The sequence below is a fragment of the Brienomyrus brachyistius genome, chromosome 21 (genome assembly GCF_023856365.1).
Source record: "Brienomyrus brachyistius isolate T26 chromosome 21, BBRACH_0.4, whole genome shotgun sequence".
In the NCBI taxonomy this organism is placed as follows: domain Eukaryota; kingdom Metazoa; phylum Chordata; class Actinopteri; order Osteoglossiformes; family Mormyridae; genus Brienomyrus; species Brienomyrus brachyistius.
The window spans coordinates 4,747,044-4,771,468 of record NC_064553.1 but is presented as its reverse complement, the minus strand read 5'-3'; the positions used below and the strand labels follow the sequence as shown (position 1 = coordinate 4,771,468).

Genomic DNA, 24,425 nt, shown 5'->3' with positions numbered 1-24,425 from the left:
ATGCCAGGAAAAATGTTCACCATTCCACACTACGGCCAGTTTGGACAGTTTACCTTAACTGCATGTCTTTACAACATGTAAACTCTACATGCCGTCCCTGCAGGTGTGAGGCACACTAAGCTTCTATTTTTGGGGCTCTTCATTGGCTGGGAGTTACAGCAGACTGGGTTGAGAAACACTGGTATGCCACTTTGGTCATCTGTAAAGACCTTTTCACAGTACAGTAAACACCCATTGTATTAATTAAAATCACATGAAAAAGTACTCTGCCATTCCTGTGTGTTCACCCCATGCCAATGGAATCCTTATAAGGTGACCGCTAACTTACAGATAGAAACTGAGCACATCGCCCTACATGCTAACACGAACCCTCCGGCCGTACAGTGGTCGTAAAGGCGTGGGGCCAGTTGCCGATCAGACTTGGGAGGGGGCCCCCACAGCTGCTGGGCGTTGGGCACCCAATGGGGCCTCCACTGTCCCTTCTGTCATCCGGGGGTGTCACTTACCACAGACGCACAGCAGGGGGTATGTCTGATGGCACCATATCATATGATCACGGGCGGCAAGCGGCCGACGGCCCAGTAAAAGGGTTATTTATGCGTCGTTTTTATCGCGTAATGCGGCGGCGATCGCGCCGTTTGAGACCCGCGAGCCAGGTGCTGCTCAGCCCTGATCAGCATCTGTCGTCACGCAGATCTTGCGCCAAATGGGCCTGGATCCGTGGCCAGAAATGAGTTGGTTTGAATCCCAAAAAGGCGGCAGCGTGGGAGCTCCTAGTCGCATTGACAAATATCGCTTTTGCTTTGCCTTTACCTCTTCCCGTTGACCTACCCTCTGGGATTTCTGAAAACGAGGACCAAATGGACCAATCTGCGGTTCACCACCGGAAAAAGATTCAGTTTGCTTGAGGTCTCTTGATGGATCCGACTCAGGCGGGCTGTTCCCACGTGAAATAAACTATTGTTCTACAAACAGTTTACTGTAAGCAGATCGATGACCTCGTCTGCTTCCAACCACGGAAAAAGACCCTCTTCTTCTGCGTGTGATCTGATTATTGATGTGCAGGCCCCTTCTGGTCTAGAGAGTCAAAGATGTGTTTTTGTCGTAGTGACTCGAAGGCCCAGCTGGTGCATGTGCCTTGGACCATGTTTGGACTGTCCCTCGTGAATTTCAGTAGGGAACTTAACCCGAGCGCTGGGGTCAAAACTGTGACAGCACGACCGCGGCTTATATTAAGTTAATATTATCCCTCACATAATTATGCCTAGAGAGTCTGCCATTGTCTTGTCATTTGTGCCTCGCGCTTCCTTGAATGAGGCTGTCTTCTGCATGAATCGGATTATGGTGTCCGGTTACGAAAGCGCTCTTTTATTTCCCGCATTTTCTCATCGAGTTGTTAGTATAATTGAGGATTGCCCACTTAGCTGTACACCTCTCCCATTAGGTACCTCTTTTGTTGCGTATTTTTACAGTCTCTCTGCATTGACTTGGTCAGAATTCCTTATCTAAAGATGACGGGTATAAAGAATTGCATAAATAGCAAAGATGTATCGTCACATCGGGAAAATATCATTCCTGTCTTTTCTTAGGCAAAGGTGAAACTGCCATGGTCTCCTTGGCTAAAAGTGGATACAAGGCAGAAAATATTTTATCCTGTTTATTTTGGAAAGCCTACATTTTGCAGAGATCTGGTTGGCACAATAAATTAGGGATTGAAATTGTTTCCTGGAGTTTTCGTGGAGATTAAGTTACTATATGTGGCACATATACTGAATACAAAACTTATCGCTAAGAGATGGTCAAGATTGTCCCTGGAAGGAAAAATACACGTTTAGGGTATGTATACCCCCCCCCCTTCCATGTGCTCAGCCTCAAAGAGATTCCAACCCCTCCTTACCAAAATCAGGATTAATGGTTGGTTGGTTAGTTGGATGGATGGATGGATGGTGGAAAAAAACGTACACTCTGGCTCCATCATGGAATGGTTTGCAATTCTGGAATGTGGTAGCGATTGATCTTTAATCGCTTAATGCTATGCTGGTGAAATATGACCCAAAAAAAAGCAACTTTCTGAGAGTATTTTGAGATCTTGGCTTTTCTCCATCATTGCAAGTCGACCAGATTTACAGGCCTGCTGATGGAGAAGGGTTTGGCGTGTCTCGCGGTGTTTAACTCAGATCTCTATTAATGGTACTGTGTCATTTTTAGGACTATGGACATTTGGATCACAGCATCTTTCGCAACCTTGATCTCCAAGCTTGTACCTCCTTACTTACAAGCTTAAGCCTTAATCGCTTTGACGTCCTCTGACCCATGAATTTTGCTCAGAGGGGTAAAGAATAAAAGGTGCGCAGGGTGGAACAGCCCAGGAGAAACGTTCATTACAGAGACATGAAATGCAGTCGTGCCGAGAGGCCAGAGAGTTGTGTAGTTATTTTTCTAGGTCTGCCTTAAACCTTCTGCATTTAATGAAGATGCTACAGAGGACTGTGGTCGATATGGGGGGGGGGGTCCATTTGATCCCGTAGGAGAGATCTGTTTCCATTCAGTGAGCCTCCTGGAAATCAGAGAGAGATGCCCAGGTTATGACTAAGAGATGAATGCCACTGGGAAGGTCTGCCGCGCAGAATGTACGCGCAGCCGACGCAGCAGTCTAGGTTGTCATGTGATCTCAGGGTCTTGACGTCAGAAGCCCACTGAAGGATGGGGACAGCTGGGCTGGGATGAGGGGGACTTACGTAGCCTTACTTGATGCTCTGAAAAACCTGGCATCTTGGGAAGCCCCTTAGCCGCGGCAGCAGCAAATCCGGCTTTCTGTTGTTTTATCGATCTGACGCACGGTGACAGTCATCAATCCAGAAATAAATGCTTGACCTTTTTTTGGGTGGTGTGGGATTGGGGGGGGGGTCTTGTTTTCTGAGTTGTCAGAGTGAACAGATAGCGGACAACATTTTCATTGGGGGGGGGGGGGGGACTCAGGACATCCTGATTTTTCCAAGCTTTAAATCTATTACATACTGAATATTGAACTGAACCTTGACATATAAAAAAAAAACATATTGCGAATCAAATCGTAATCACAGTATTTTTCAGAAAAATCGCGATTAGATATTTTCCCAAAATCGTTCAGCCCTGTCATACAACGAAGACTGTGATTGGTTACAGAAGTGAAACACAAGCTCCTCCCTTTTTGACCCAGGGACACATCAAACTCGGAAAAAATTCGATGGGGTTGTGGTGATCAAAAAAGGGGTCATCTTCAATCTCTGGCTCCCACCGCAGTACACATACCTGTTCCTTTGAGCAGTGGAGGGAATCACGCATCTCGAAATACTGCCCGACAGAGGAAGCGATCGGCAGACTGCTGCTGCTGCCTTTGCTGAAGTTATGAAGGAACCAGGCTTCTGATTGGAAAGCCTCATCAGTGTTCCTCAGAGGAAGTCCCTTAACCTGAATTGCAGGAGTATATATTTGTCCAGCTGCATGAATCACTCGCTCGAATAAAATAAAAGTGTCCAGTTAGCAACCGAATGGAGTTCTGACGAATAGGAGCTGTTCGTCAGCTGGAGCCTGAGGGAACTGGGAATATATCCGCAGCTGAGAAAAGCCAGTCTGGTCTACGCTCCTCAGCACAGTTAAGTTGAGGTTGCACACAGGTCACAGGACGCAAGCAAGCCCAGGTTCCTGGAAGTGGATTTTCAGGCTGGGAGTTTTGGCTCTGGGGGAGACATGAGACATGTTTACTGCAATCTGGTGTTTACATTTCTGCCGTATTATAATTTTGTTGTTGTTAAAGCAGAAAAACAATCGAAGCATGTTTGGGTCAATTCCTCTGGGCTTAATGGGTCGTGCTGTGGTGGTGTGATCGATTACGGCAGGAGTATTCGAAACAAATATCCCGTTAGTCATTTTTATAGGTGTATAAGCATGTGGTGAATGATATCGTCTATTAAAGTGCTATCTAAAGAATGTCTGGAGACAATGTTGTCGGTGATTTAACGGACGAAGGAGGCAGTCATGAAGACGGGCCCGGTCCGCTGCCGGTTCTGGAGACGAGGCGGTTAAGGGGCGCTCCATCCCGTGGCGTGGCAGGCTGCAAGCGCAGAGCGATCCAGACAAATTCAGGTCAGCTGTCAGACAAAATTACCAAGGAGGGCTGCAGAAGGCAGCTCTCGGGTCGGGCTGGGATGTGAAGACGTGGACGGGGTGGGGGAAGGGGGGGGACTTTTTGGCCGGTTCCTCCAGCCCTCTTCCCACAAATGCTTACTGATTGTTTACTTGTTTACTCCATTACCTTCCCCCCTTTTCCTGACCCGTGTACGGTTCCCCTGTTGTACTCCAGCTGACCGTAAAGTGCAGCCACTCCACAGATACAGACTTTACAGCCTGGGGTGCAGTTCCGCCGCCGCCCAGCAGGGGTCCCCGGGGCCAGGCCATCCAGTGGCATATACTCGGCAGCCTACAAACAGTGAGAGCCAATTACTAATTTCATTTGATCTTAGCGGCAGGGTTGGGTTGGGGGAGGGGGGGGGACTGATCTGATGCGAAGGGAATGAACTAAATATGGAAGCCTTTCTTTTAGCCTGCTGATTTCCGTCTTCCATTTCCTCACGTTCTCTCTCTCTCTTTCTTCCTTTTTCCAATTATTTTTCGGCTCATTATTTCCACATTATTTCCGCCCTTCGGTGCCCCATAACCTTTCACTGGCTTTACGGCCATTTGCTCGGTGTTTGTGTGAGCCTGAGCGAGTCTTTCCAGACAGGTGATTTTGGCCTCCTTGCAATTAGCTTCTGTCGCTAATTACTGTCAGTTACTCCGGAGAGTTTGCCTCAGCCCGGTCAGCGGCCCATGGCTCGCGGTTTGATTGCGATGCGTCCTCGTCGGACTGGGAGGTGGCCCTTCGCTTCTCCAGAGTTCCTCCTGCCCCCAGAATGGCTGCGTCCTGCCAGATTGAAACTGTGGATTGGTGACATGGGATGATCATCATAACATTAATGTGGATGTGCAACAATAATGTAAAATGTGAGTCAGAAGGTTGTTGGTTCAAATCCAATTCTTGGGCGAATAGTTGCATTCAGCCTTGTGTCCTTGTGACCCTGGTCTTGATGTAAAAAGCATTCCAATACACTTGTGCAAATAAAGCATCAATTTCAGTTCAGCTCTGCAAAATTTTATGGAAATAGTGCAAATTACATAACCACAGCTGTTAAATTAGACATGAGTAAAACCTAAATATAGGCAGCATGATGTAAATGAGATAAACACGCCTGCTATCCTGGCAGAAACCACAGTAACTGTTATTCTTGTCCGTAGGTTTGAATTAGAAGTCAACCTGTAATCTCACAGCAAATTCAGTGCAATTTAAGCACGCGGCTCACATGGAAGCTGACAAATCAGTGAGGTGTGATCCTGTACTGGATTAGCAGGTGCTGGATGGATGGATAATCAGCAGACATTTTTACCGCCCAAGGATAGGGATGACATGGGTACAACGTGTTTTTACAATGTCTCTCTCTTAACGTAGGACCTTATAAGGTCCAGTCGCTGTAAGTGGGGGTCAGGGAACTCTGCCTATGAAAATGTGTGACTCACACTTTCTCTGGTCGGACCGATGCTACCGAAGAAAATTAGACTGTTTTTCCATGTAGCTCATGAAGGGTTAACAGAGCACTTGTGGTTTTGCCTTTTTCAACTGCATCTTATGTGAGGTTTAGGGGTCCTTATCACAGACATGCATGCGGCCGGACTGACCCACGAATCCTTCAGTGAACACTAGACCAGATCAGCTTAAATCTCTCATTGTGGAGGCATCATGAAGCCCCACTAGGTCATTCTAAGTGCAGCCCTACATATTTAAGTCTGGTCTTTTTTTTTTCTCCAGAAGTTTGGTATGAAGTCTGCCAACAGGGGAACGGCAGATGTAGACCACAAGAGAAACGCTAGATTTAAAATGATGGTGGGGAGATTGATGGAAACAACAGCCTGTCCTTGCAGATCTCCTCTGTGACGTGTCTGCAAGAACATCCATACCCTGTTAGCTGTGCGTCAGTGGTGGCCCTGGGCTGAAGACTTCTGTGGAGTTCGTGGGCTGACTTTTCGAAATAGACCTCGGAGCCATTTTTAGTCGGCTGTTTGGCTTCTATGAGATCCATTTAAAAATCAATAAATTCTGAGGCTGGTGCTTTAGTGATTTTTTAGCTGGTCCCTACACATCCCATGTGGAGATGGAGCCTTTTAGAAGTCTATTTCTGAGCCTGTTGTGGGATGGGACCGTGAACAGAGAGGTTATTTTTACAGGCTAAGTGATACAGCAAGTGATCTTTGAGTGACATGCACATCACCCAATCACAGCGCAGACCGTGGACAATGCACGACCCAATCACAGCGCAGACCGTGGACAATGCACGACCCAGTCACAGTGCAGACTGTTGACGATGCACGACCCAATTGCAGCGCAGATTGCCAATGACAGTCCTACGCAAAATGAACCAATGTGAGGTGATAAAAGCACAGTTCCGTTTGCCCAAAATTGGCCAATGAGCCGGCTTGTTGGTTCGGTTGCATCACTGAGATGACGACCAATCATAGCCATGATAAGAGAAGCTATGAGCAGAAGGAGAATGAGGAGAAGAGACCGACGAAAGGCTGTAACTGAGACCAGGGCCTGTCAAGGAAGGAGATAGACTGGTTAACAAGAGAGAGAACATCAAAGCTGAGAGAAAGCCATGTGTGACTACTGTGGGGCTTCACACGCTACCGCTACATCAAGATTTTGACAAGCTCCTCTGCTGGGGGGGGGGGGAGTCCTAGGTGCTGACATGCCTGTGATCTAAAAGACTGCAGATACAAGCGTTTAGCTCAGGTGTGTAACTGGAGCCATCCAACCACATTCTTCCTCTCATTTCATGTCATTGTGACATCTTGAGACGGCGCAGTTGGCTCAGTTGGCTCGATCGGCCGCGCCGTCAAGCTCAGGATTCACAAGTTTGTAGAGACTTTCCGGTCATTTAAGTCTGTGATGTATGTTCCATGCATCGTGTTCTAAGCAGCGGGTGTTATGGGAAACATCTGTGCACAGGTTGGATGCAAATAACACCTCCTTGAAGAACTTTACATGAAGAACGTAATGTTACATGAAGAACGCCTGTCGTTTTATTGGCTCCAATAGGATGTCTGTAGGCTTTGTTGCCGCGATTTCGCATAATCCTTTCGATTTAATGTGACTTCATATCAATGCTAAATTATGCTATATATATATAATATTTTTAAAAGCTTGCATTACAGGAGAAATTAGGCTGGGGACTTGGGTCTTTGCGCAACCCCCCCTCCGAAATGGTCATATTTTCCCCGTATTGGCCAAACACCCATGAAATTCTAGAACTCTCTCATTCTTCCAGGGAAACGCCTGAGGAAAAATTGTGCACTTGTTAAAGTACAGGGTGTAATCACGATAACCGTCCCAAAGGTCTCGTGGAAAACCCTCGTTACGAAATGTGATGTGTTCGTTTTTTTTTTTTTTTTTTTTTTTATACCATAGTGTTTTTTGATTTAGAGACTGCGGCCTTTTAAGCTGGAATTCTGTCATTTTACTAGTGAGTGTAAAGTATGATTTGCATGCACTGAGTAAGGAGCATGGTCCTTTTCCCCTCACACTTGGTGCTGTTCAGCTACATTTCATATGTGCCGCACATAATCAAGATATACGTTTAGTGCTATTTTAAAAGGCTATGGAATTTCATGAGGGTCGGAAAGACGCCAAGAACATTTGCTGTTCTTTCTGGTTAAAATATCAGCATCGACACCCTTTTAGAAATGATATCGCTGTAATGTTCCTGGGTGAGCTGTAGGGCATGCAAGTCTGGCTTTAAATGGAGTTTGTGTAGAAGAAAGGCTTCCCCGGGCTTGTAAGAAATCAACCAGTTATGACGATGATATTTTTTACAAAATTGGTGTTCGTTCCCAACATGCCCCATGACCTGATTGCGATTAGCGATTGGTTGGATTGTCGAAGGGTCTGAATTTCCAGGAGGTACTGAGGTGGATATTTGGGTGTAAGTGTTCAAAAAGTCAAAAACATCGACTTTGTTCCTATTTACAATAATGAAAAAAGTCTGTGATAGATTGGCATGCGTCTATCCTTACCCATCCAGGCTTGTGATTGGGTGAGGCGTGTTGGCCCTGCCCCTTGTGGGGCCTTGCTACAACTAGGGCTGTTTCTGAATTGTGTGACGTGGGTGCAGTTTATGGTTGTGAACCACAAGGAAAGGACAGAGGTCAGCCCCTGGGAAGGAACAGGAGTTCTTTGGTCTGGCGTTTCCGGCCAGCTCGCCATCGACGAGGCTCTGCCTTTCTCTCATCGCTGTGGTCACCCATCTGTGGGTCATTTAAGCTCTGTAGTCTGCAGTTTTTTGCAGAACAGCCTGGAAGCTTATGTTTCATTGCTAGGGTCCCAGATGAAGACGAGCGCTTAAATTTTATGTTAGAACGAAACTCCATTAAAAATACGGCGCCGATTTATTTTTGAGGCGGTGGTGAATGGTCTTGCATGCTAAGGCCCTTTGTGTATCAAGAGGGCCTAGCGGAACGGGGCAGAACAGGTGGGCAGAGGAGCAGGGCTCTCGGATGGCGCCCGATGCATGAATCAGACTTGTCGGGGGGGGGGGGGTGATCGGAAAGGGGTGTTGTGACGATGGGGGGGGAGATAATTAGCGAGCGGGTGACTCAGCATTTACTGGACAAATTCTTAGGTGTGCTGGTGGTCACTGGAGCACAAGGCTACTGTCCATCATCCGATGGTGGTGTTGGGTGGGGGGGGGGGGACTCAAAGCTAGCAAGGGCCTCCCCCCCCCCCCCCGAAGGAGGGGAGAGCTGGAGTCAGGTTGCTGCCAGCTGGGTGCCAGATTCATCCGGATATGTGGAGTGAGGTCTGTCCGTCCAAGTTCCCAGACGCGCCGATCGCACATCGCCAGTGTGCCCTCGCTACTGGCAGCCTTCCTCGGTCTTATCGTGCGATTTCTGGGAACGTAGATGGACGTGTTCGCATGTCTTTGCAGATTGCAATTAAGGCTAAGATTAGCGCCACGTGTTGTAGCGGCACAATAAACAGGATTTTATAAGTCAGGGTTTCCCTGGAGTGTCTACAGTCAGCTTGTCCAGTTGTAAATTAACTTATACTTAGACCTGCCACTCCACAGTTACGGCACGGCCTGCCGGGTGCCCTGTTACAAGAATGAGGGACGGCCGCATATCACCATTCCCCCTGCAATGCCATGATGCCGGAGGTGAAGTGTCAGTAGCATGTCTGCGGCAGGGAGGCCAAAAATGGCACCTGTGGCTCCGTATAGTGGGCGTTAGCTTGAGCATTTGATGTTCGGATATGCTCTGCAAGCTATTGATCTTAATCTGCCAGCTCCAAGCACCATTATACCCAATAAAATTCTGTGAGGTAGAGCCCAGGCAACATAAAGTTTTGGTTAGCATTCATAAGCTACTGCTCTAGGTCTAGGCTTTGGTTAGCATTCATATGCTACTGCTCTTGGGTTAGATTTTGGTAAGAATTCATATGCTACTGCTCTTGGGTTAGACTTTGTTTAGCATTCATATGCTATTGCTCTATAGTCTAGTCTTTGTTTTTTTTATGTATAAGCTACTGCTCTAAATCCCAGTTCAGCTTAACATTCATAAGGTACAATGCAAGGAATAGGCTGTGGTTAGCATTCACGAGCGACTTTGCAAATCTTTCTTTGCTTGGCATCCATTGCCTTATCCGTCAAACTCCACTTTGGTCAAGAGCATCAGACCCTTCATCCGGCGCAGCAGGGAGCTCGGAGCGATCTTGGACTGTCCTGCTTTGGTAGAGGCCCACGGGCCCTGCCTTTGAAGGTTGTAGTGTTGGACCGGCACCAGGGACAGAGTCTGCGACCTCTGATGCTGGCTCGGCAAAAACGGGTAGCAGGTCTTTCATTTGGGCCGTGCTTTTCATGTTTAGACCGGCCCGCCAGTGGATGGAGGATGCAAAGTGGCTGCCGATAAGTGTGCACAGTAAAAACATTCATAGGTACTGCCTTCTCATAAGGACAGGGGTGGGGTGGTGGTGAGGGGGGGGTGATTCAGTGATCTGTTTTGTTGTGTCTGGAGCTGTTCCTGTGTTTCACTCGGGGCCTGTGGGCGATGTCTTCGCCCTACAATGTGAAGCCCCAATGTCAAGACCAAAACTACAAGAAGGAACGGACCTTACTTTTGTTGTAAGATAGGGAGCTGAAAAGTAAGGTATTAACTGTTTACTGGTGCGGTATTGTGTTCGGCAGCAGATTGTTTTATCCAGAGTCTCAGGGCCTCAGTGAGGTTGTGAAAAAAGGAAATAATTGAAAATAAGATTACAGAATTAGGCCGTGGAAATATTGCGTTAGGCTCCGAGCTAATCATCGAGAGGAGAGAGCGCATCGCTTTTCATGAATGTTTAATGTTCTGCGCTGTGATTAAGCAGTTTGCAGTTCGTTCGGAGAGGAGAGTCAGGCGGGATGAGTTCGTCTTTGGGGCCTCAAAGACCTTTCATCTCTAAGCGCTTATTTTGGATTGAGGAGCACAGCTTGCCAGCGAAACGTAGCGTACAGAGGAGACATTAACTCGTGCCAGACATGGACGGCAAGTAGATGGGAAGGCGGGCCTGCCTGGGGGGGGGGGGCACTCGTGCTTCCTGACACAAGCCGTGCCACTGGGCTCCTCCGGGTGTTATCCAGTGGCACCTCCCTGACGTCCGGCATTCCTACTTCGCCTCCTCGCCTCCCCAGTTGGCTTGGGCTTCACTTACGTGACCCAGATCCACTTTGCTCTACATTTCTCAAAATCATATCTGGCGATTTTATATCATCTGACATCTTTGGGATTTTCCAGGTCTGGGCACTGCAGACTCAAGGATCTGTGCGTGACCTGCAGGTTAAGTATTCCTCTGATGCATAGTTTTATATTTTACTACAGGGTGTGTACATCCAGTCAAAAGTACTTTTCCCCCGTTTTCAGTCGGCAGTGAGGAAAAGTAACTTTAAAGGTGCATCCTACAGACTGAGAACAAGTCCCAGGGTATCCAGCAACCCTGCAATCCCTCTTTTATAAACTCATTGCTGCTATTCAAGCAAACCTCAACCTTGTGGGATGAGTTTAAGAGGCGTTATGTGAGCCGAGGGCCCCACAAAGCCAAGGGCCCGGTCGCCGTGGCAGACCGCAAACACTCATAAGTCAGGGGGCTGCCCAGGCGCGCCCCGCCCCCCCCCTCATTGTTAACACTGTTTGCCGAGGCTTTACTACACTCCCGCCAGCTTCCGATCTCAGAAATGCACGTTTGTCCGTCTCGACGTCGACTGTCTCTTCCCATCCACTTGCTCTTTCAAAGGAGCTGAACCGAAATAGCAAGGAAGGAAGGAGCCACTTCCTGGAGACAGACAATGAGTCCGGCAGCGTGTCTATCCATCCATTCATACGGCTTCAATTGCGCTTCTGTGTGTGTGCAAATACACCGTGACCCTGCACTGTGTGAGTGGTAGATAGAGGATTGTTTTGTATGTATAATCAACTGTATGGACTGAGGGACTGGGGGGGCACGGTGGTGCAGTGGTTAGCGCTGTCGGCTCATGTCCAAATACATGTTACGGTGAATTGGCATTGCCAGATTGCCCATAGGTGTGCTTGTGGCGTAAATGGGTAGCGATGGCGGCTGGGTTGTTCCCTGCCTCCTGCCCACAGTCTCTGGACAGAGAGAATATGGGTGATTTTAAGTGACACCTCTGCACCGGGACGTGTCCTGAGCACCCGTGTGTGGGGGCCCCAGAGGGTCAGAAGCAGCAGGAAAATCGCTATCAGGAGCGGCGATGTGGCCTGGTGACCCCCCCCCCCCCCCCCCCCTCCCGGGCTTCCTCTGTTTATTTTGTTTGGAGGCTCCTGGCCAGAAGTGGCTCCCCCAACGCCCATCCCCCACCAGCAGCTGGGAATCACTTTATCTGGCGGAAGAAGGATGAGTGATGTGATTGGCAGGTGTGTCATCGTAGCCCCTCCCCCTCCCAGCAAGTGCTTTTAGATCAGCTGGTGTGAAAGACCTCCCACCCCATTGCCTGTGCCCAGGACCTCAAGCTGGTAACAAGCCCCAGTAAGGGTTAGGGGAGCCTCATCCTCTGGGGCAGAATTCGGCGCCGTGGATGGAAACACTGACATGTCGGTCCATGGATTTACATAAATATTTATTCCTCATTTGGTGGAGACACTAATACGGAATAATACATCAGAGGGTCGTTAAGGGTTCTGACGGTCTCCTTAACTTATTCTTCCCCATGGTATTAAAGCCTGCATTTTTCAAGATTGAAATGACATGACTTTGGTGGGGGGGGGGGGTGGTCGAGTTAGCGGGGGAGATTTGTGGAAGGCGATCAGGCTTCTGTCACGACAAGATGTGTTTCTGCAACGTTTATGCTTCTGGGTGTATCAGTGTCTGTTAGCATTAGTAGATCGAGGGAACATACTAGATGTAGGAGTGAACACCACCACATTAATCTAATTTTCCATACTTCATTATTATTATTATGTCAATAATAATAATAATAATAATACCAAACCATTTTAATTTAAGTGTTACCAGTTTCTGGAATCATCCACAATTCTGTTTTTTTTTTTTTTTTTTTTTTTTGCTTTTTTTGTGAAATACTGCACTGTATGGAAATAAAATCCTGCCCCTATTTCCAACTTTGGCTCTTGACGAATTTCTGCAAAAAACGAGACGTTCAGGAAATGTAATTTCCCGTTTAAAAAAAAAAATCTCTGTAGTGAGAGAAAATCAGGAGCGACACTGTCTACCCTATAGAATGTGTCCTCTTCTATTGAAGAGGCAGAGTTAAGCATTGGGGGCGGTGGGGGGGGGGGGTGGACTTTTCTGAGCTGGGGGGTCAGACAGGGAGGGCTCTGGACGTAGGGACACTCATACAAGCCCAGAGAGCATTCAGGGTGCACTTGTGTCCATTTCTGCAAAGTCCAGCTTCATCAGCAGTTTCTTCCTGAGAAAACGGATGTGAAAACGTTTTTGGAGACTCTTCCGAGTGGCCGCTGCCCGTTTAGCTCAGCTGTGGCGGCTCTGAGCTTGTCACGGACTTGTGGATCCTTGAACTCTTATGACATTTTTTTCCTTGTGATTTTAAAACATCGTGGCAACTTCGTCACGTGTGTCCGTCCATGTAGGACTCAAACCGCCGACTCCCATGCTGAGGGTGGCAGCTTAACTGCCTCCCTAAAAGACTAAATCCCCTATATAAGCATTCAAAGACCACTTTACCCAAAAGATCCCTTCCGTCTGCAAATTTTCTTGCGTTGTGGTTCTTTATTGGTTGTTTTATCTGACACATTTAGATAGTATGTTAGCTCTATATTAGCTGATCTGTTGATCTTAGATCTTAGAGCTAGATTAGTTTTTCTTTTGCTTTTACCTCCCTGCCGAAGAGTCAATGCTGTTAACCACAGGTTGGGCTACTTCACAGCATCATAGAACTGCATGATGAGTTAAAAACAATCTGGTTTCGTTCTCCCTCAGATGTCATGCTAGTGGGGAAAAATGTTAGTAAATGAGCCCCTTTCAGCTCCTGGCCACCGGCATGAGCTCAGCCTGTGGTGACTGACCTGTGAGTCTAGCAGTACACAGGGAACGCCGTTACGCGAGAGAGGGAATGAGCAACGCTGTGTGAAATCACAAGTGCGGTCAGTGGGTCTAGCCAGGTGAAAAAGACAGGAATAGACAGAGGGGGACGGCGCTGGGGCAGAAGAAAAAGAGACAGAGTGGGACATAGAATTTGGCAAGGAGATGGAGGGAATGAGAGAGAGAGAGAGTCACAGAGAGGGTTTGGCCAGGAGAAAAAGAGGGAGATAGAGAGGATTTTTCCAGGAGAGAAAGAGGGAGAGAGTGACAGAGTGGGATTGGCCAGGAGAGAAAGAGGGAGAGAGTGACAGAGAGGATTTGGCCAGGAGAGAAAGAGGGAGAGAGTGACAGAGAGGATTTGGCCAGGAGAGAAAGAGGGAGAGAGTGACAGAGAGGATTTGGCCAGGAGAGAAAGAGGGAGAGAGTGACAGAGTGGGATTGGCCCACTCTGTGATACTCAGTAGCTATTCTGTCTGTTGAAATGTGACGATAAATCTTTGGTCGTCCCGAAACCTGGACAGGGTACAGAGAAGCTGTGCAGAAGTTGCCCCCTCACATGTAGACACGGGGCCTGCTCTGCTCCTTAATGGGGGGTCGGTCCGGCTGTCGGCTCCTGCGAAGTTTCCTCCTCGGCTCTCCATCATCTAAGCGGCGATGAAGGACGCTAGCAGCCAGTCCTTGGGTGATAGAGGCATTTTTCTGCCTGTCGTGTTTACAGAGGTGGCGTTTCACACACCGACAGCCCAGCAGCATTAAATCCCTGTGGCCGTCGGATTGACCCCTCAGTTTTCCCTCCCAGCAGATATAAGATTTGCCAAATATCTGGGACAGGGAGGATTACTGAAATGATTAATAAATGCATGATTATTTTTAGTTGAATGACTTAAATATTTGACTTAAATATCATGTCCTTCTACTAGTAGCCCTAATGCATTTGTTAAATTATTATTATTAATGACAGCTAAAATAAAATTATTGAATTGTAAAAATTATAAAATTTATTTTGCAGTTTTTATGCAAAAAGAAATATTAGCACAAAAACTAAATTGTTTTACTGGTAAATAGAAACTGGTCGGCAAAAACCTAAAACCCCATAATAATTTATCGCCAAAATAACCAGTATTTGAAGCCAAAATAAATTAGAAATTTATGAAACGGAAACATTAAAATAAGCTTAATGTCAACATTATTAGATGCATTTTTCGAGAATGCATCTTTATCTCTGATGGTAAATGTCAATATTGCCCCCCTCTCAGGTACGGACGTCATTTGTAACTTGTACGTTGTCCTTGTGTTCTCCTCTATTGAAGAGGCAGAGTTAAGCATTCAGAAAAGCCTGCTGAATGAGGTAGTGTATGTCTTTTCAAACCAATCACTGACTAATTGTAAGGTTATAAAAAATGTCTTATCTTAAGAAGTACGTCTTTTGTGTGGTTAGGGATCATTTGAGGGCACGGACAAGAAGTTAAGTGTGGGTTTGAGTGATTTAACCTTGAAAGATTTTTAACTCCAGGGCCTGAGATGTATCGGAGCGGTGTAAGAACAGTGCAATGTCATTCACATTTATTGTAGCTGTCCACTTAAAATTATCTGCACTCCATATTGTTTGGGGGGGGGGGGTGGAGGTAGTTCAGTGGATTAGGCTTTTGTGCCCCCAGAATACCTCAGGGGTGCTGGATAAATGGCTACCCCTGCACCCGGACCCCGAGCTTTGCTCTCAGTTGTGCACACGTGTGTGTTTATGTATGACTTAAACAGGAGAAACAATAGGATTTGCTAAATAAAAAAAAGTGTTGCAATGTAACTGTAGTTGTACAACAAAAAAAGCATCGTTTCATTTTTTTTTCCTCTGCTGCCTCGCAGGTGGCGCCTTGGAACAGGGTCCTCAGGAAATCTCACCCCGCCAGGCCTGAGACGGAGAGAGAGAGAGAGAGAGAGAGGGAAGACGGAGTGAGCGAGGAGGGGAGGCCAGAACATCTGTGAAACGCATCAAGGCAGCTGTCAAGCAGCCGGCCAGGGAGGGACGGACCTACACCCCCCTTTCTGCAGGCCTCAACTGTGGATGGTGGCGGGGGGTGAGGATGCAGCGGAGCCCGACTGATAGGCCTGTGATTAGGCCGCTGGGCCGGTTTTCAGCGAGCGGGTAGCCTCTCCACCATGGCGGAACAGGGCAATTACTCTTTGACTGTGGGGTGCCGGTTAATGATTAGCGTGGATGCTGCCTAGTGAGGAAGCAGCTGCGACTGACGCAACCGTCCATTACTGCGGGGCCCGCAAGGACGTCAAACTATTTGTGTGACTATTTTAGTGTTTCCTTTTACGTAAAAAAAAATGTTTTATCTGACTACTGACTGAAACTGTACAATTGTTTTCGTTTTAAATTAGAAACATGGTTTTTTGAAAAGGATTGGTAATTTCTCCCGAGTGTGGGTTCAGAAGCGACCCGACAAAGAGTTAAACAATGGCTGCAGCATATCGCATTGTGGTCAGTAGCATCAACTGCTACAACAGCGTGGTGGTGGACCGGCGTGGCCAGCAGGCAGTGCACTACTGCACCGGGCCTTGTCAACTGCTCAGGCATGGGCTGGACTGCACTGCCACCCACCAAAGCACCTGTGCCGAGCTCCAGGAGGCCCCAGTGGCACCAGCTCCCTGCACCCGAGTTTCCGCCGAGGACTATCACCAGGCTTACCCAGCCAGCAGCAGGTTCAAAAAAGCATCTTCCATCCAAAGCACTGCCAGCCTGAAGGACATCACCGGGGAGGCCATCAACTTGGCTAGTGGCAAGATCAAAGAGTTCTCTTTTGAGAAAATCAAGTATTCCACGAGCCACGTCACCTTCAGGAAAGGCAGGAAGGTCCGTCCTGACTCGTTTAGCAGAAGGTCGACGGACTTGGATATTATATATGGGCATTTTGGCAACGACGAGAACTGCCCACCGTTTGGCTTGATGCAGAAGTCCGTCCTGGAGGAGCATAAGTTGAGCCGTAGCACCTCACTGGAGCACAACCTGAACAACGTCGCAACGATGTACCTCAACAGCCTGACAGAGGAATCCCTTATTGCCAAGATTTTAGAGAAGACCAGGGCGGACAGCAATGCATCTGGCGAGGACATCAAGGCCTGCCTTGACATCCTGCTCAAGTGCTCCGAGGACCTGAAGAAGTGCACGGACATCATTAAGCAGTGCATTCAGAAGAAGGCGAAGGGTGGGTGATGGCGATGACTCCGGCACCCCCGACGTCGTCTACCGCAGCTTGATGACTCGGCTCTCCAGCTACTTGCGGAGGCTCCCGTTGGAGCTGGAACAGGCACAGGCAGGGCGCCTGGAGCACAGCGACTTTGCCGAACTTGTCAGTGGCCTGCAGAACCCACACCAGGGCCCCTTCTCCCCACTCTTTGGAAATGATCAGCCGCCCCGGTACGAGGATGTTGTCCAGTCCCCACCAACTACCCAGCCTCTATCTCCCTCCCTCTCTCAGCTCCAAGAGTCTCAGGAGCCTATGAAGGGCTCAGTGGGTAATTCAAAACCTGCCCAGAGCCTACAAGGTACGGGGGCTGGCACGTCTGCCTTAGCCCCTGTCCGCACTGTCACCACAACCCGCAATGATGGCTTCCCCTGCACAAAATCCTTGCTGTCGAGCAGTTCTGACAGCGTCAGCAAGGGCTCCATGGAGACTTTGTACATAGAAGAAGATGCTGATGTCGGAAAGGTGCTGGATAGGGAGGGAAAGAATTTTGGCCAGGGAACTTCCAGGAAGCAAGGGATGCTTCCGGAACCAGGAATGGGCTCAGAGATTGGCAGGAATAGGACAATTTTTAAACCCAACTTGGAGCCCCTTCCTTCGCATGACACCAACAAGAGTTGTGTGCCCCTCAAAAGCATGAGTCCTGAGAATAGATCTTTCAGAGCACAGACCAGTGGAAGGGACGATGATATTGACAAGCTGTTGATGGATCTGGAGTGCCTCTCCCAAACTATCGATTCACAGCCTTGCGGCAAGCTAACAGCATCGGACCACAGGAACGGTGGCCAGCCAGTAGGCTTCCCCCAGTCCTCGGCCTTTGGCCCAGAAAGTAAAAAACCCACGTCCATAGACACCGCGTTCTCGTCCTCGTCTCCGTCCCTGTCTGAGAATGATTCTGCTGGGCCTGACGATGAGGATGATGGGGTACTCCTGCTCAGGATCCTGGAGAGCATCGAAAGCTTTGCCCAGGAGCTGGTGGAGAGCGGGACAGGCACAGGGACGCAGTCGAAGGAGTGCGAGGTGATGCGGCTCCTTCAGGACACGCTGGGTTCCGCTGGCAAGACAGTCACAGTGCCACCTGCTGGTCATGCTTCCGTCTCCTCAAGAGACACGGGCTCTGCCCTGCTGATTCAGCAGACACCTGAGGTCATCAGGGTGAGTAAGGGGGCCCTTTGATTTTCACATGTTAAATGCACCAGCTTTTCATTATCACTTCATCATTTTTAAATGGCTTAATTAAACTGGTCGTTCCACATTTGCCCGAACAAATATTGGGCCTGCTAGCCACTTCTGTGTTTGCCGGAAAGAGAAACAATTATGTCTGATGTCCAATTAAAGGCAATGGTTAGATGACAATGTGTTGTCAATAAATGAAAAATCAGAAGAACTTGTTTCTACAAGAGCTTAGGAAGTGACTAATTTTGTGGTATGGGTTTGGTACCTAGGAAATCCATGACAGGTCATTGTTTCACTCCAGTTCATTGTTTGGGATGGTTTTTCTGTATCAGATATATAGGCGCTTTCACACCGAAGTTCTGTATCATGGTTCCAGAACTTCTAGCTGTCCAGCTGGATCCAGTTCCTGCTTACAAGTACCTCAGCTGTCTCGGAAAGGGACCTTCTGTAGCTGGTCTCATTCAGTGTGTTGCTTGCTTGACACACAACAGGAACTGGGACCCTGATGCTAAATTAGTGTGGGAGACGCAAAAAGTTTGTAAGTCAAGCTTGCATTTAATTTCATATAAAACTACAATGTCACCGCAAAACCACGAAGGATGCACAAATCATTTTGTTAGTTACTGGGTCGATCGATCAAAATGGGACGCCGAATTTAATTTAATTCTGCAACCCGTGATATATTTAGAATTGTTATTAAATCTGGGCAGTAGATCAATCTTTTCACTTTACATAAAATAAAAGAAAAATAATCACTAATAAGCACTGTTTTTTTTTGCTATGCAAGCGAAAATATGTATTCCATGTAACTTCCAAGATACAACTGGTGCCTGTAGTCAACCAGTCAGCAAGTTACCGTTATACGCCCCACCCTAGTTGGGGTGTAGTGGTACGGAAAAGTCACAGTTCGGTACGTTTTCGGGTACAGCGGGACGTAAAAGAAACAAGATGTAAGTTGCTTCTTCCAATCTTTATTAAACAGTGGTTTATTGAACAAAGTAAAAAGACGTCTCTGTCGCTACTGCTGCTATCTACTAATAAACTAAACTTAACTCTATATATTCTCTCAAGTAAATAAAAACTCAGTAAATGTCCATTAAAGTGCACGTTTAGAAAATGAGCAGAAATATTGTCTCAAAAATGCAAAACTTAACGAAATAAATATCCATTATGGTGAGCATTTAAAAAATACCTGTGCCGTACTTGTGTTCACAGTAACAACCTCCAGCTTCACATTAGGACGGTTCGCGTGCATGCAGAGCGGCGCGGCTTCATCCGGCCCTTTCCGGATCTTGCACGGGGGAAACGCACAAACACAGGTTCCGCCTTTGCTGCATTTGTTCGGTACGTATGCGTACCGAACCGAAAGACAGCTATCGAAAATTTCAGTACGAATATGTGTACCGTCACACTCCTACTTTCTAGTAGTTTGTCTTTCAACACCTTTTTGGTTCCTTAAAAAAGTTCCTGCAGTGTAAAAGCGCCTTGTGATGCGTTTGGCCGTTGCAGAGCGAGTCTGTCTCTGTGCCGGCAGGCCTTAATATTTGACACAGAGCAAGTTAGCGGATTACAAAATGCCCCCTGGCAGCCACAGCAGGATTATATTTCAGGCGGTGCTGGGCTGTCGACATCCACCCATTTTTCTGAACATCGATCACAGGAGTCAGGACCAGGTGAAAACTTAACTGATATGACAGGTTGCTTCTGCAGTTAGAACAGAAAAGGGATCTTTCACATTCATGTGGGGGGCCCAGGTTTAGAAAAAGAGTATGGTTTGGGGGGGGGGGGGGTAGCAATCTTTACAGTTGATGAGTTTTAGCAGTGAATGTGTTTGATTTGTACACGAGCAAATTTCTCTGTTTTGGAATGAGCTCAAAACGAGGGCCAAATCTTATATAATCTGAAGAACTTCTAGCTGCAAAAGCCAAGTGAGATTCTGAAAGCTAAACCGTTGGTAGAAATGGCCCCCATCTGCTGGGTCCCAGAGAGGCGTTTGACGCTTTGATATGGCTGTGGAGGTAAGCGGCCTCTGGGACCTTCGCATGTAGGACGTGCCCCCCCCCCCCCCCCCCCCCCCCCCCCCCCCCCAAGGCTTGCCTGGTGTTGCACATTCTATGCGGCGTTGGGGTCCATGTCAGTACCCTTTCAGTCTTGGACCAGAGTGAGCTTATTGACTTATCTCTACCATCTTTTCACTAATGAAAAAGTTACTGAAATTAGAAAGTTAGAAAGAACAGTTTTCCCCCTCCGTGTTCATTGTTGTTGAGTTGTACCACTTTAGATCACACCAACCTCTTGCCCCCTGAGGATAAAGACACCCAGGCACATTTCACCTGATCCCACCTGCCTGTCGGCTTTGCCGTTTCTCTCTGTTTGTTGGGAAAACATCATGCACCACTTACCCCCCAGCCACCATCTGGCAGCACCCTTTCAACCATGTGTGGCCCAGGGAATCCTCTGAGCCGTGGGGTCTTGGTTGTGTGTGGTCGATCAGAATGAACACTGTGTGTGTGTGTGTGTGGTGTAGTCACTTTTAGGTCATGGCAGTATCTGTGAGTCTTTCTCGTTAGGCCGCAAATTCACAGCCGGTGTGTGTGTGTGTGTGTGTGTGTGTGTGTGTGTGTGTGTGTGTGTGTGTGTGTCGGGGGGGGGGGTGATGTTGGCATTGCACCATGAAGAAGGTCAGAGTTGCAAGCGTTAGCAGAATCGTTTCGCTCCGCCCAAGACAAAGGTGCTGGTAAACGACCCTAAATGTATTTACTCCTGCTACTACGGCATCCCTCTGGAGACGGACTGTCGCCTATGGGAAAGCGGAGCTGACCGTGTCTCGGGGGGCCACCACCGCGAACGGAAATAGATCCCCATCACCCGATCTGCCCTGGCACCCTCTAGCTATGCAAATAGCACTCCTCAGCCAGGGGCGTTGCCCTAATTAAACCTGTCAGTCTTGGTTGTAAACAAGGGCTTGCCGGCTTCTGCCCAGCTGGACAGTTTAATCAGTACCGCTGCACCTTACTGTCCAGGTGAAAGGAAATGACCTTGGACTATATGCACAAGCTCTCAAGGATGACGAACATCTGTCAAGTAGCTAAGGGAATGTTGGTTTTGGACCAAGGAATATCTGTCTTTGGTGGACCGGAAAACAGTCTTTATTTTTAGACAAAACAGCAGGTGGTAACAAAAAAAAAAACAAGTAAAAGGCCATTTGTTTTGATCTCTTTGACTCTGTAACGTGAGACAACAGAAGGGTCCTCTCTCTAGAGGCCTAGGGCCCAGTTCCTTCCGGAAGACACTGTCGGAGAGCTTGGCCAATACAACAAACATCCTGGCCTTGCTGTATAAGAGAGTGTTGAAATCCACCGGGGTATGAATTATGGGTCTGTACACAAGACCCATAGCCTTGTGCAGAGCTTGGGCCCTGGGCCACTCAGCCAAGGCCACCAAGGCCTTTGAAGCCCCGCACGGAGTACCTGCGGAACAGCTGTTGATCACTCGCCGTTTGACGTGTCCTTTCTCGACTGAGTGTCTGGCCGTATAAGAACCAGGTGGACCACACAACCGGCAGGAAACTTGGGAATATAGCAATTTAGGTACAAAGGGAGAAAAAAGCTGATGTGTGGAAGAATAACCTAGCAGTCTGTAATAGTACTTGAGACTAATTCAACATATGTTCTCTCGAACATAAAATGAGGCTGCTGAACACTCAGCGAGGTCATTGAAATCATAAAATTGGGATTCGTCATTTTGTTGTTTAATGAGAACCCCATAAATAAGTACTACGACATAAGAACATAAGAAATTTCCAAAGGAGAGGAGGCCATTCGGCCCAACTAATAGCTCAGAGTTGTTTCAGCTTGCGCTACACCAGCAGGAAGACTATTCCACACTCTAACTACACGCTGTGTAAAGAAGCGCTTCCTCAAATTCAGTTTAAAATGTTCTCCTGCTGATTTCTACCTATGGCCACGAGTTCTAGTATGTAAAGGAGAGGAATACCGTCCCACAGAGGACTTCCCTTTGTTTTCAGTGTTGCTGCATTGCTTCCATTCCTATACAGTGAGACAGTGCTGGTGTCATTAATCATTTGCTTGCGCTCCTAACATGTTGTTTGACTTTGGTTGGCTGCTACTCAGCTCTTGAGCCAGTACGAGGCTTTGGGGGGAGGGGGGGGATCTTCTCAGGTCCTGAGGGATTTTTAGGGATGATGATGTCATGGGAAGGTGGAAAACGGAACTTAAATAAAAAATAAATGATGTGGGGGGAGGACAATTGCTTCTCCTTGGCTACTAAGCAAACAAACAAACTGCTCGCTTTGGGAGAGAGTGTGGTCAGTTGGAGGATGTTGCTGAGGTGTCACAAAACCGATGAGGTGTTCTTCTTGGGAAAGGAGAGCAGATATCATCACGTGGAGCTGGGCAAGTGTAGAGGGGGAGGTGAGGAGGTGTGGGGGAGGGGGGCTGTATCTCTGCGAACCTGCGGGGTGGTTTATTTGGGGTCGAGTCGCGATGACGACATTGCCACCAACATCCTCCGCTCTGGGAGGAAATGAAGTAACATGGAAAACTCGAGCCAAAAAATGAAAGGGAGCCCCCCCCCCCCCACCCTCCCTAACGCCATCCCCATTACGACAGGGAGCCTTGCTGCTATTTGTGAAAGGTCTCCAGTACTGAAATAATGGCCAATTGTCGGCGTAAAGCAACTCGCAGCCACCGGCAACGCACAACAGCTGGCAGAAACACCACCATGTACGATCACCCGGACCAACCTGGCAGAACTTCCTTATTCCCCCCTTGCTGAAATCTGGGAGGATTTGGCAAGCATTTTTCCAGTTATTTATAACAAAAAGACATCAGATGGTATGAAAAAGAGGAGAGTCCGTTCAGCCAGCAGCGATCATTCGGGTATTTAATGCTTAAGTAACATATGGCGTATTTCAGGAGTTGACTTGAATCTTGACTCGTCAAAATGGAAGACTGGCCCACTGTTGAGCAGAGAGAATCAGACGTATCGGTCTCTGAAGATGACGTGCGAGGAGGTCGTCCCCGTCGCCTAATGGGTTGACCAGAATTGGGTGCACTGAAATAAGTTTAGAAGAGTTTCGGCAAGTATGCTGAAGGATCAGAGGTAGATCTGAACGCATTCTAGGGTCCATACCATTCTCGCAGAAGAGGGTTCTGCCCCACGTGAATGAGGTGGTCTGCAAGCCATTAAAGGCGTGTGAGTTTTGAGCTCTCTCTCCTTCAGGAGGCCTGAGTGAGTGAGTTTTTTTTTTTTTTTTTTAACATAATTTGCAGGACGTGTAGCTGAGGCCTATCAGAAGCAGAGGTCATAATCTGGAATGCTAAGGGGAGACTGATGAAGGACCTCCCTTCCAGGCATTAATAAGATGGGGGGGGGGGGGGGGGGGGGGAGGTCAGCATATTCACGCCTTTGCCCCGCCCTTAGCTTTTGTGGAGAAGGCTTGCAGTCTTTTGTAGGCATTTTATCTATCGCATTGCGGCTATCCATTTTTGCTTCCGGCCAATATAGAAAGTCCGGTAACGGGCGAAAGGTTGCTCGCTGTGAAGTGGGGTTGTGAGAAAATCATTACATGGAAAATACAAACAGTGCCACCAAGTGTCTGTTTTGTGTAAGCGCGTTGTGAAGCGGACTGCTGGCTCCTTCACATTCACGCAGGGTTTGTCTAAGAACGGAGCATTGTCCCCATCCACTGTCCCGGTTCGACGCAGATTTGGTTTGCTGCAAAATGGCCGTCCTTATCTGCAGATGACCCGCTGCGCAGGCCCGTGGGTAGTTGTTGCAGTAGCTTGTTTGGCCCCTTTTTTTCTGCTCTCTTGTGGATGCCCCACCCTGAATCTGAGTGTGTCTGAGCTGGTCGGACTGCCTTGTCCATTGTGGGCACTGATGCAGACGGGCGTGTCTGTCAGGGTCGAGTCCTGCTTTGCACTGTGCGAGTCGTTGAGAACGGTGACTGTCATGCAGCAAAAAAATATGGGGTTTTAAACGGCTGCCAGGTGTTTATTTTCAGTGGAGGCCTTTGATCTCCTTCGGATTTGTATGAATGGGACGAATGCAAGTTCTGACAGCTCATGCGGGAAGCATGGGACAGAGACGGAGCCTCAGAATGATTCATGAAAGCAGCACAAAGCCTCGTGCAAAGAATTTACGGCGCTAGCTATAGATTAGTGAAACAGTCAAGAAGAAGGCGTCAGTTGAAAAACGCTGGAACCGTAATTCTAAACGAAGAAGTTAAAACTCACGGAACAATTCCTCCACCTAGTGGCAGAGGGTGGAATTGCCTGTAGTATTTTTTTTTGTCCTTTTAATTACTG

General features: G+C 47.9%; 1 protein-coding gene across 1 annotated transcript in view; it reads left to right on the top strand.

Moving 5' to 3' along the window:
• Positions 1-24,425, top strand: part of ppp2r3a (protein phosphatase 2, regulatory subunit B'', alpha) — a 58,471-nt gene that overhangs the window by 18,400 nt on the left and 15,646 nt on the right. Inside the window, 2 exon segments of the mRNA XM_048989276.1 lie at positions 15,533-16,882; positions 16,884-18,072. Of these exon segments, the coding sequence (XP_048845233.1) occupies positions 16,131-16,882; positions 16,884-18,072 (1,941 nt within the window). The 5' untranslated portion in view covers positions 15,533-16,130.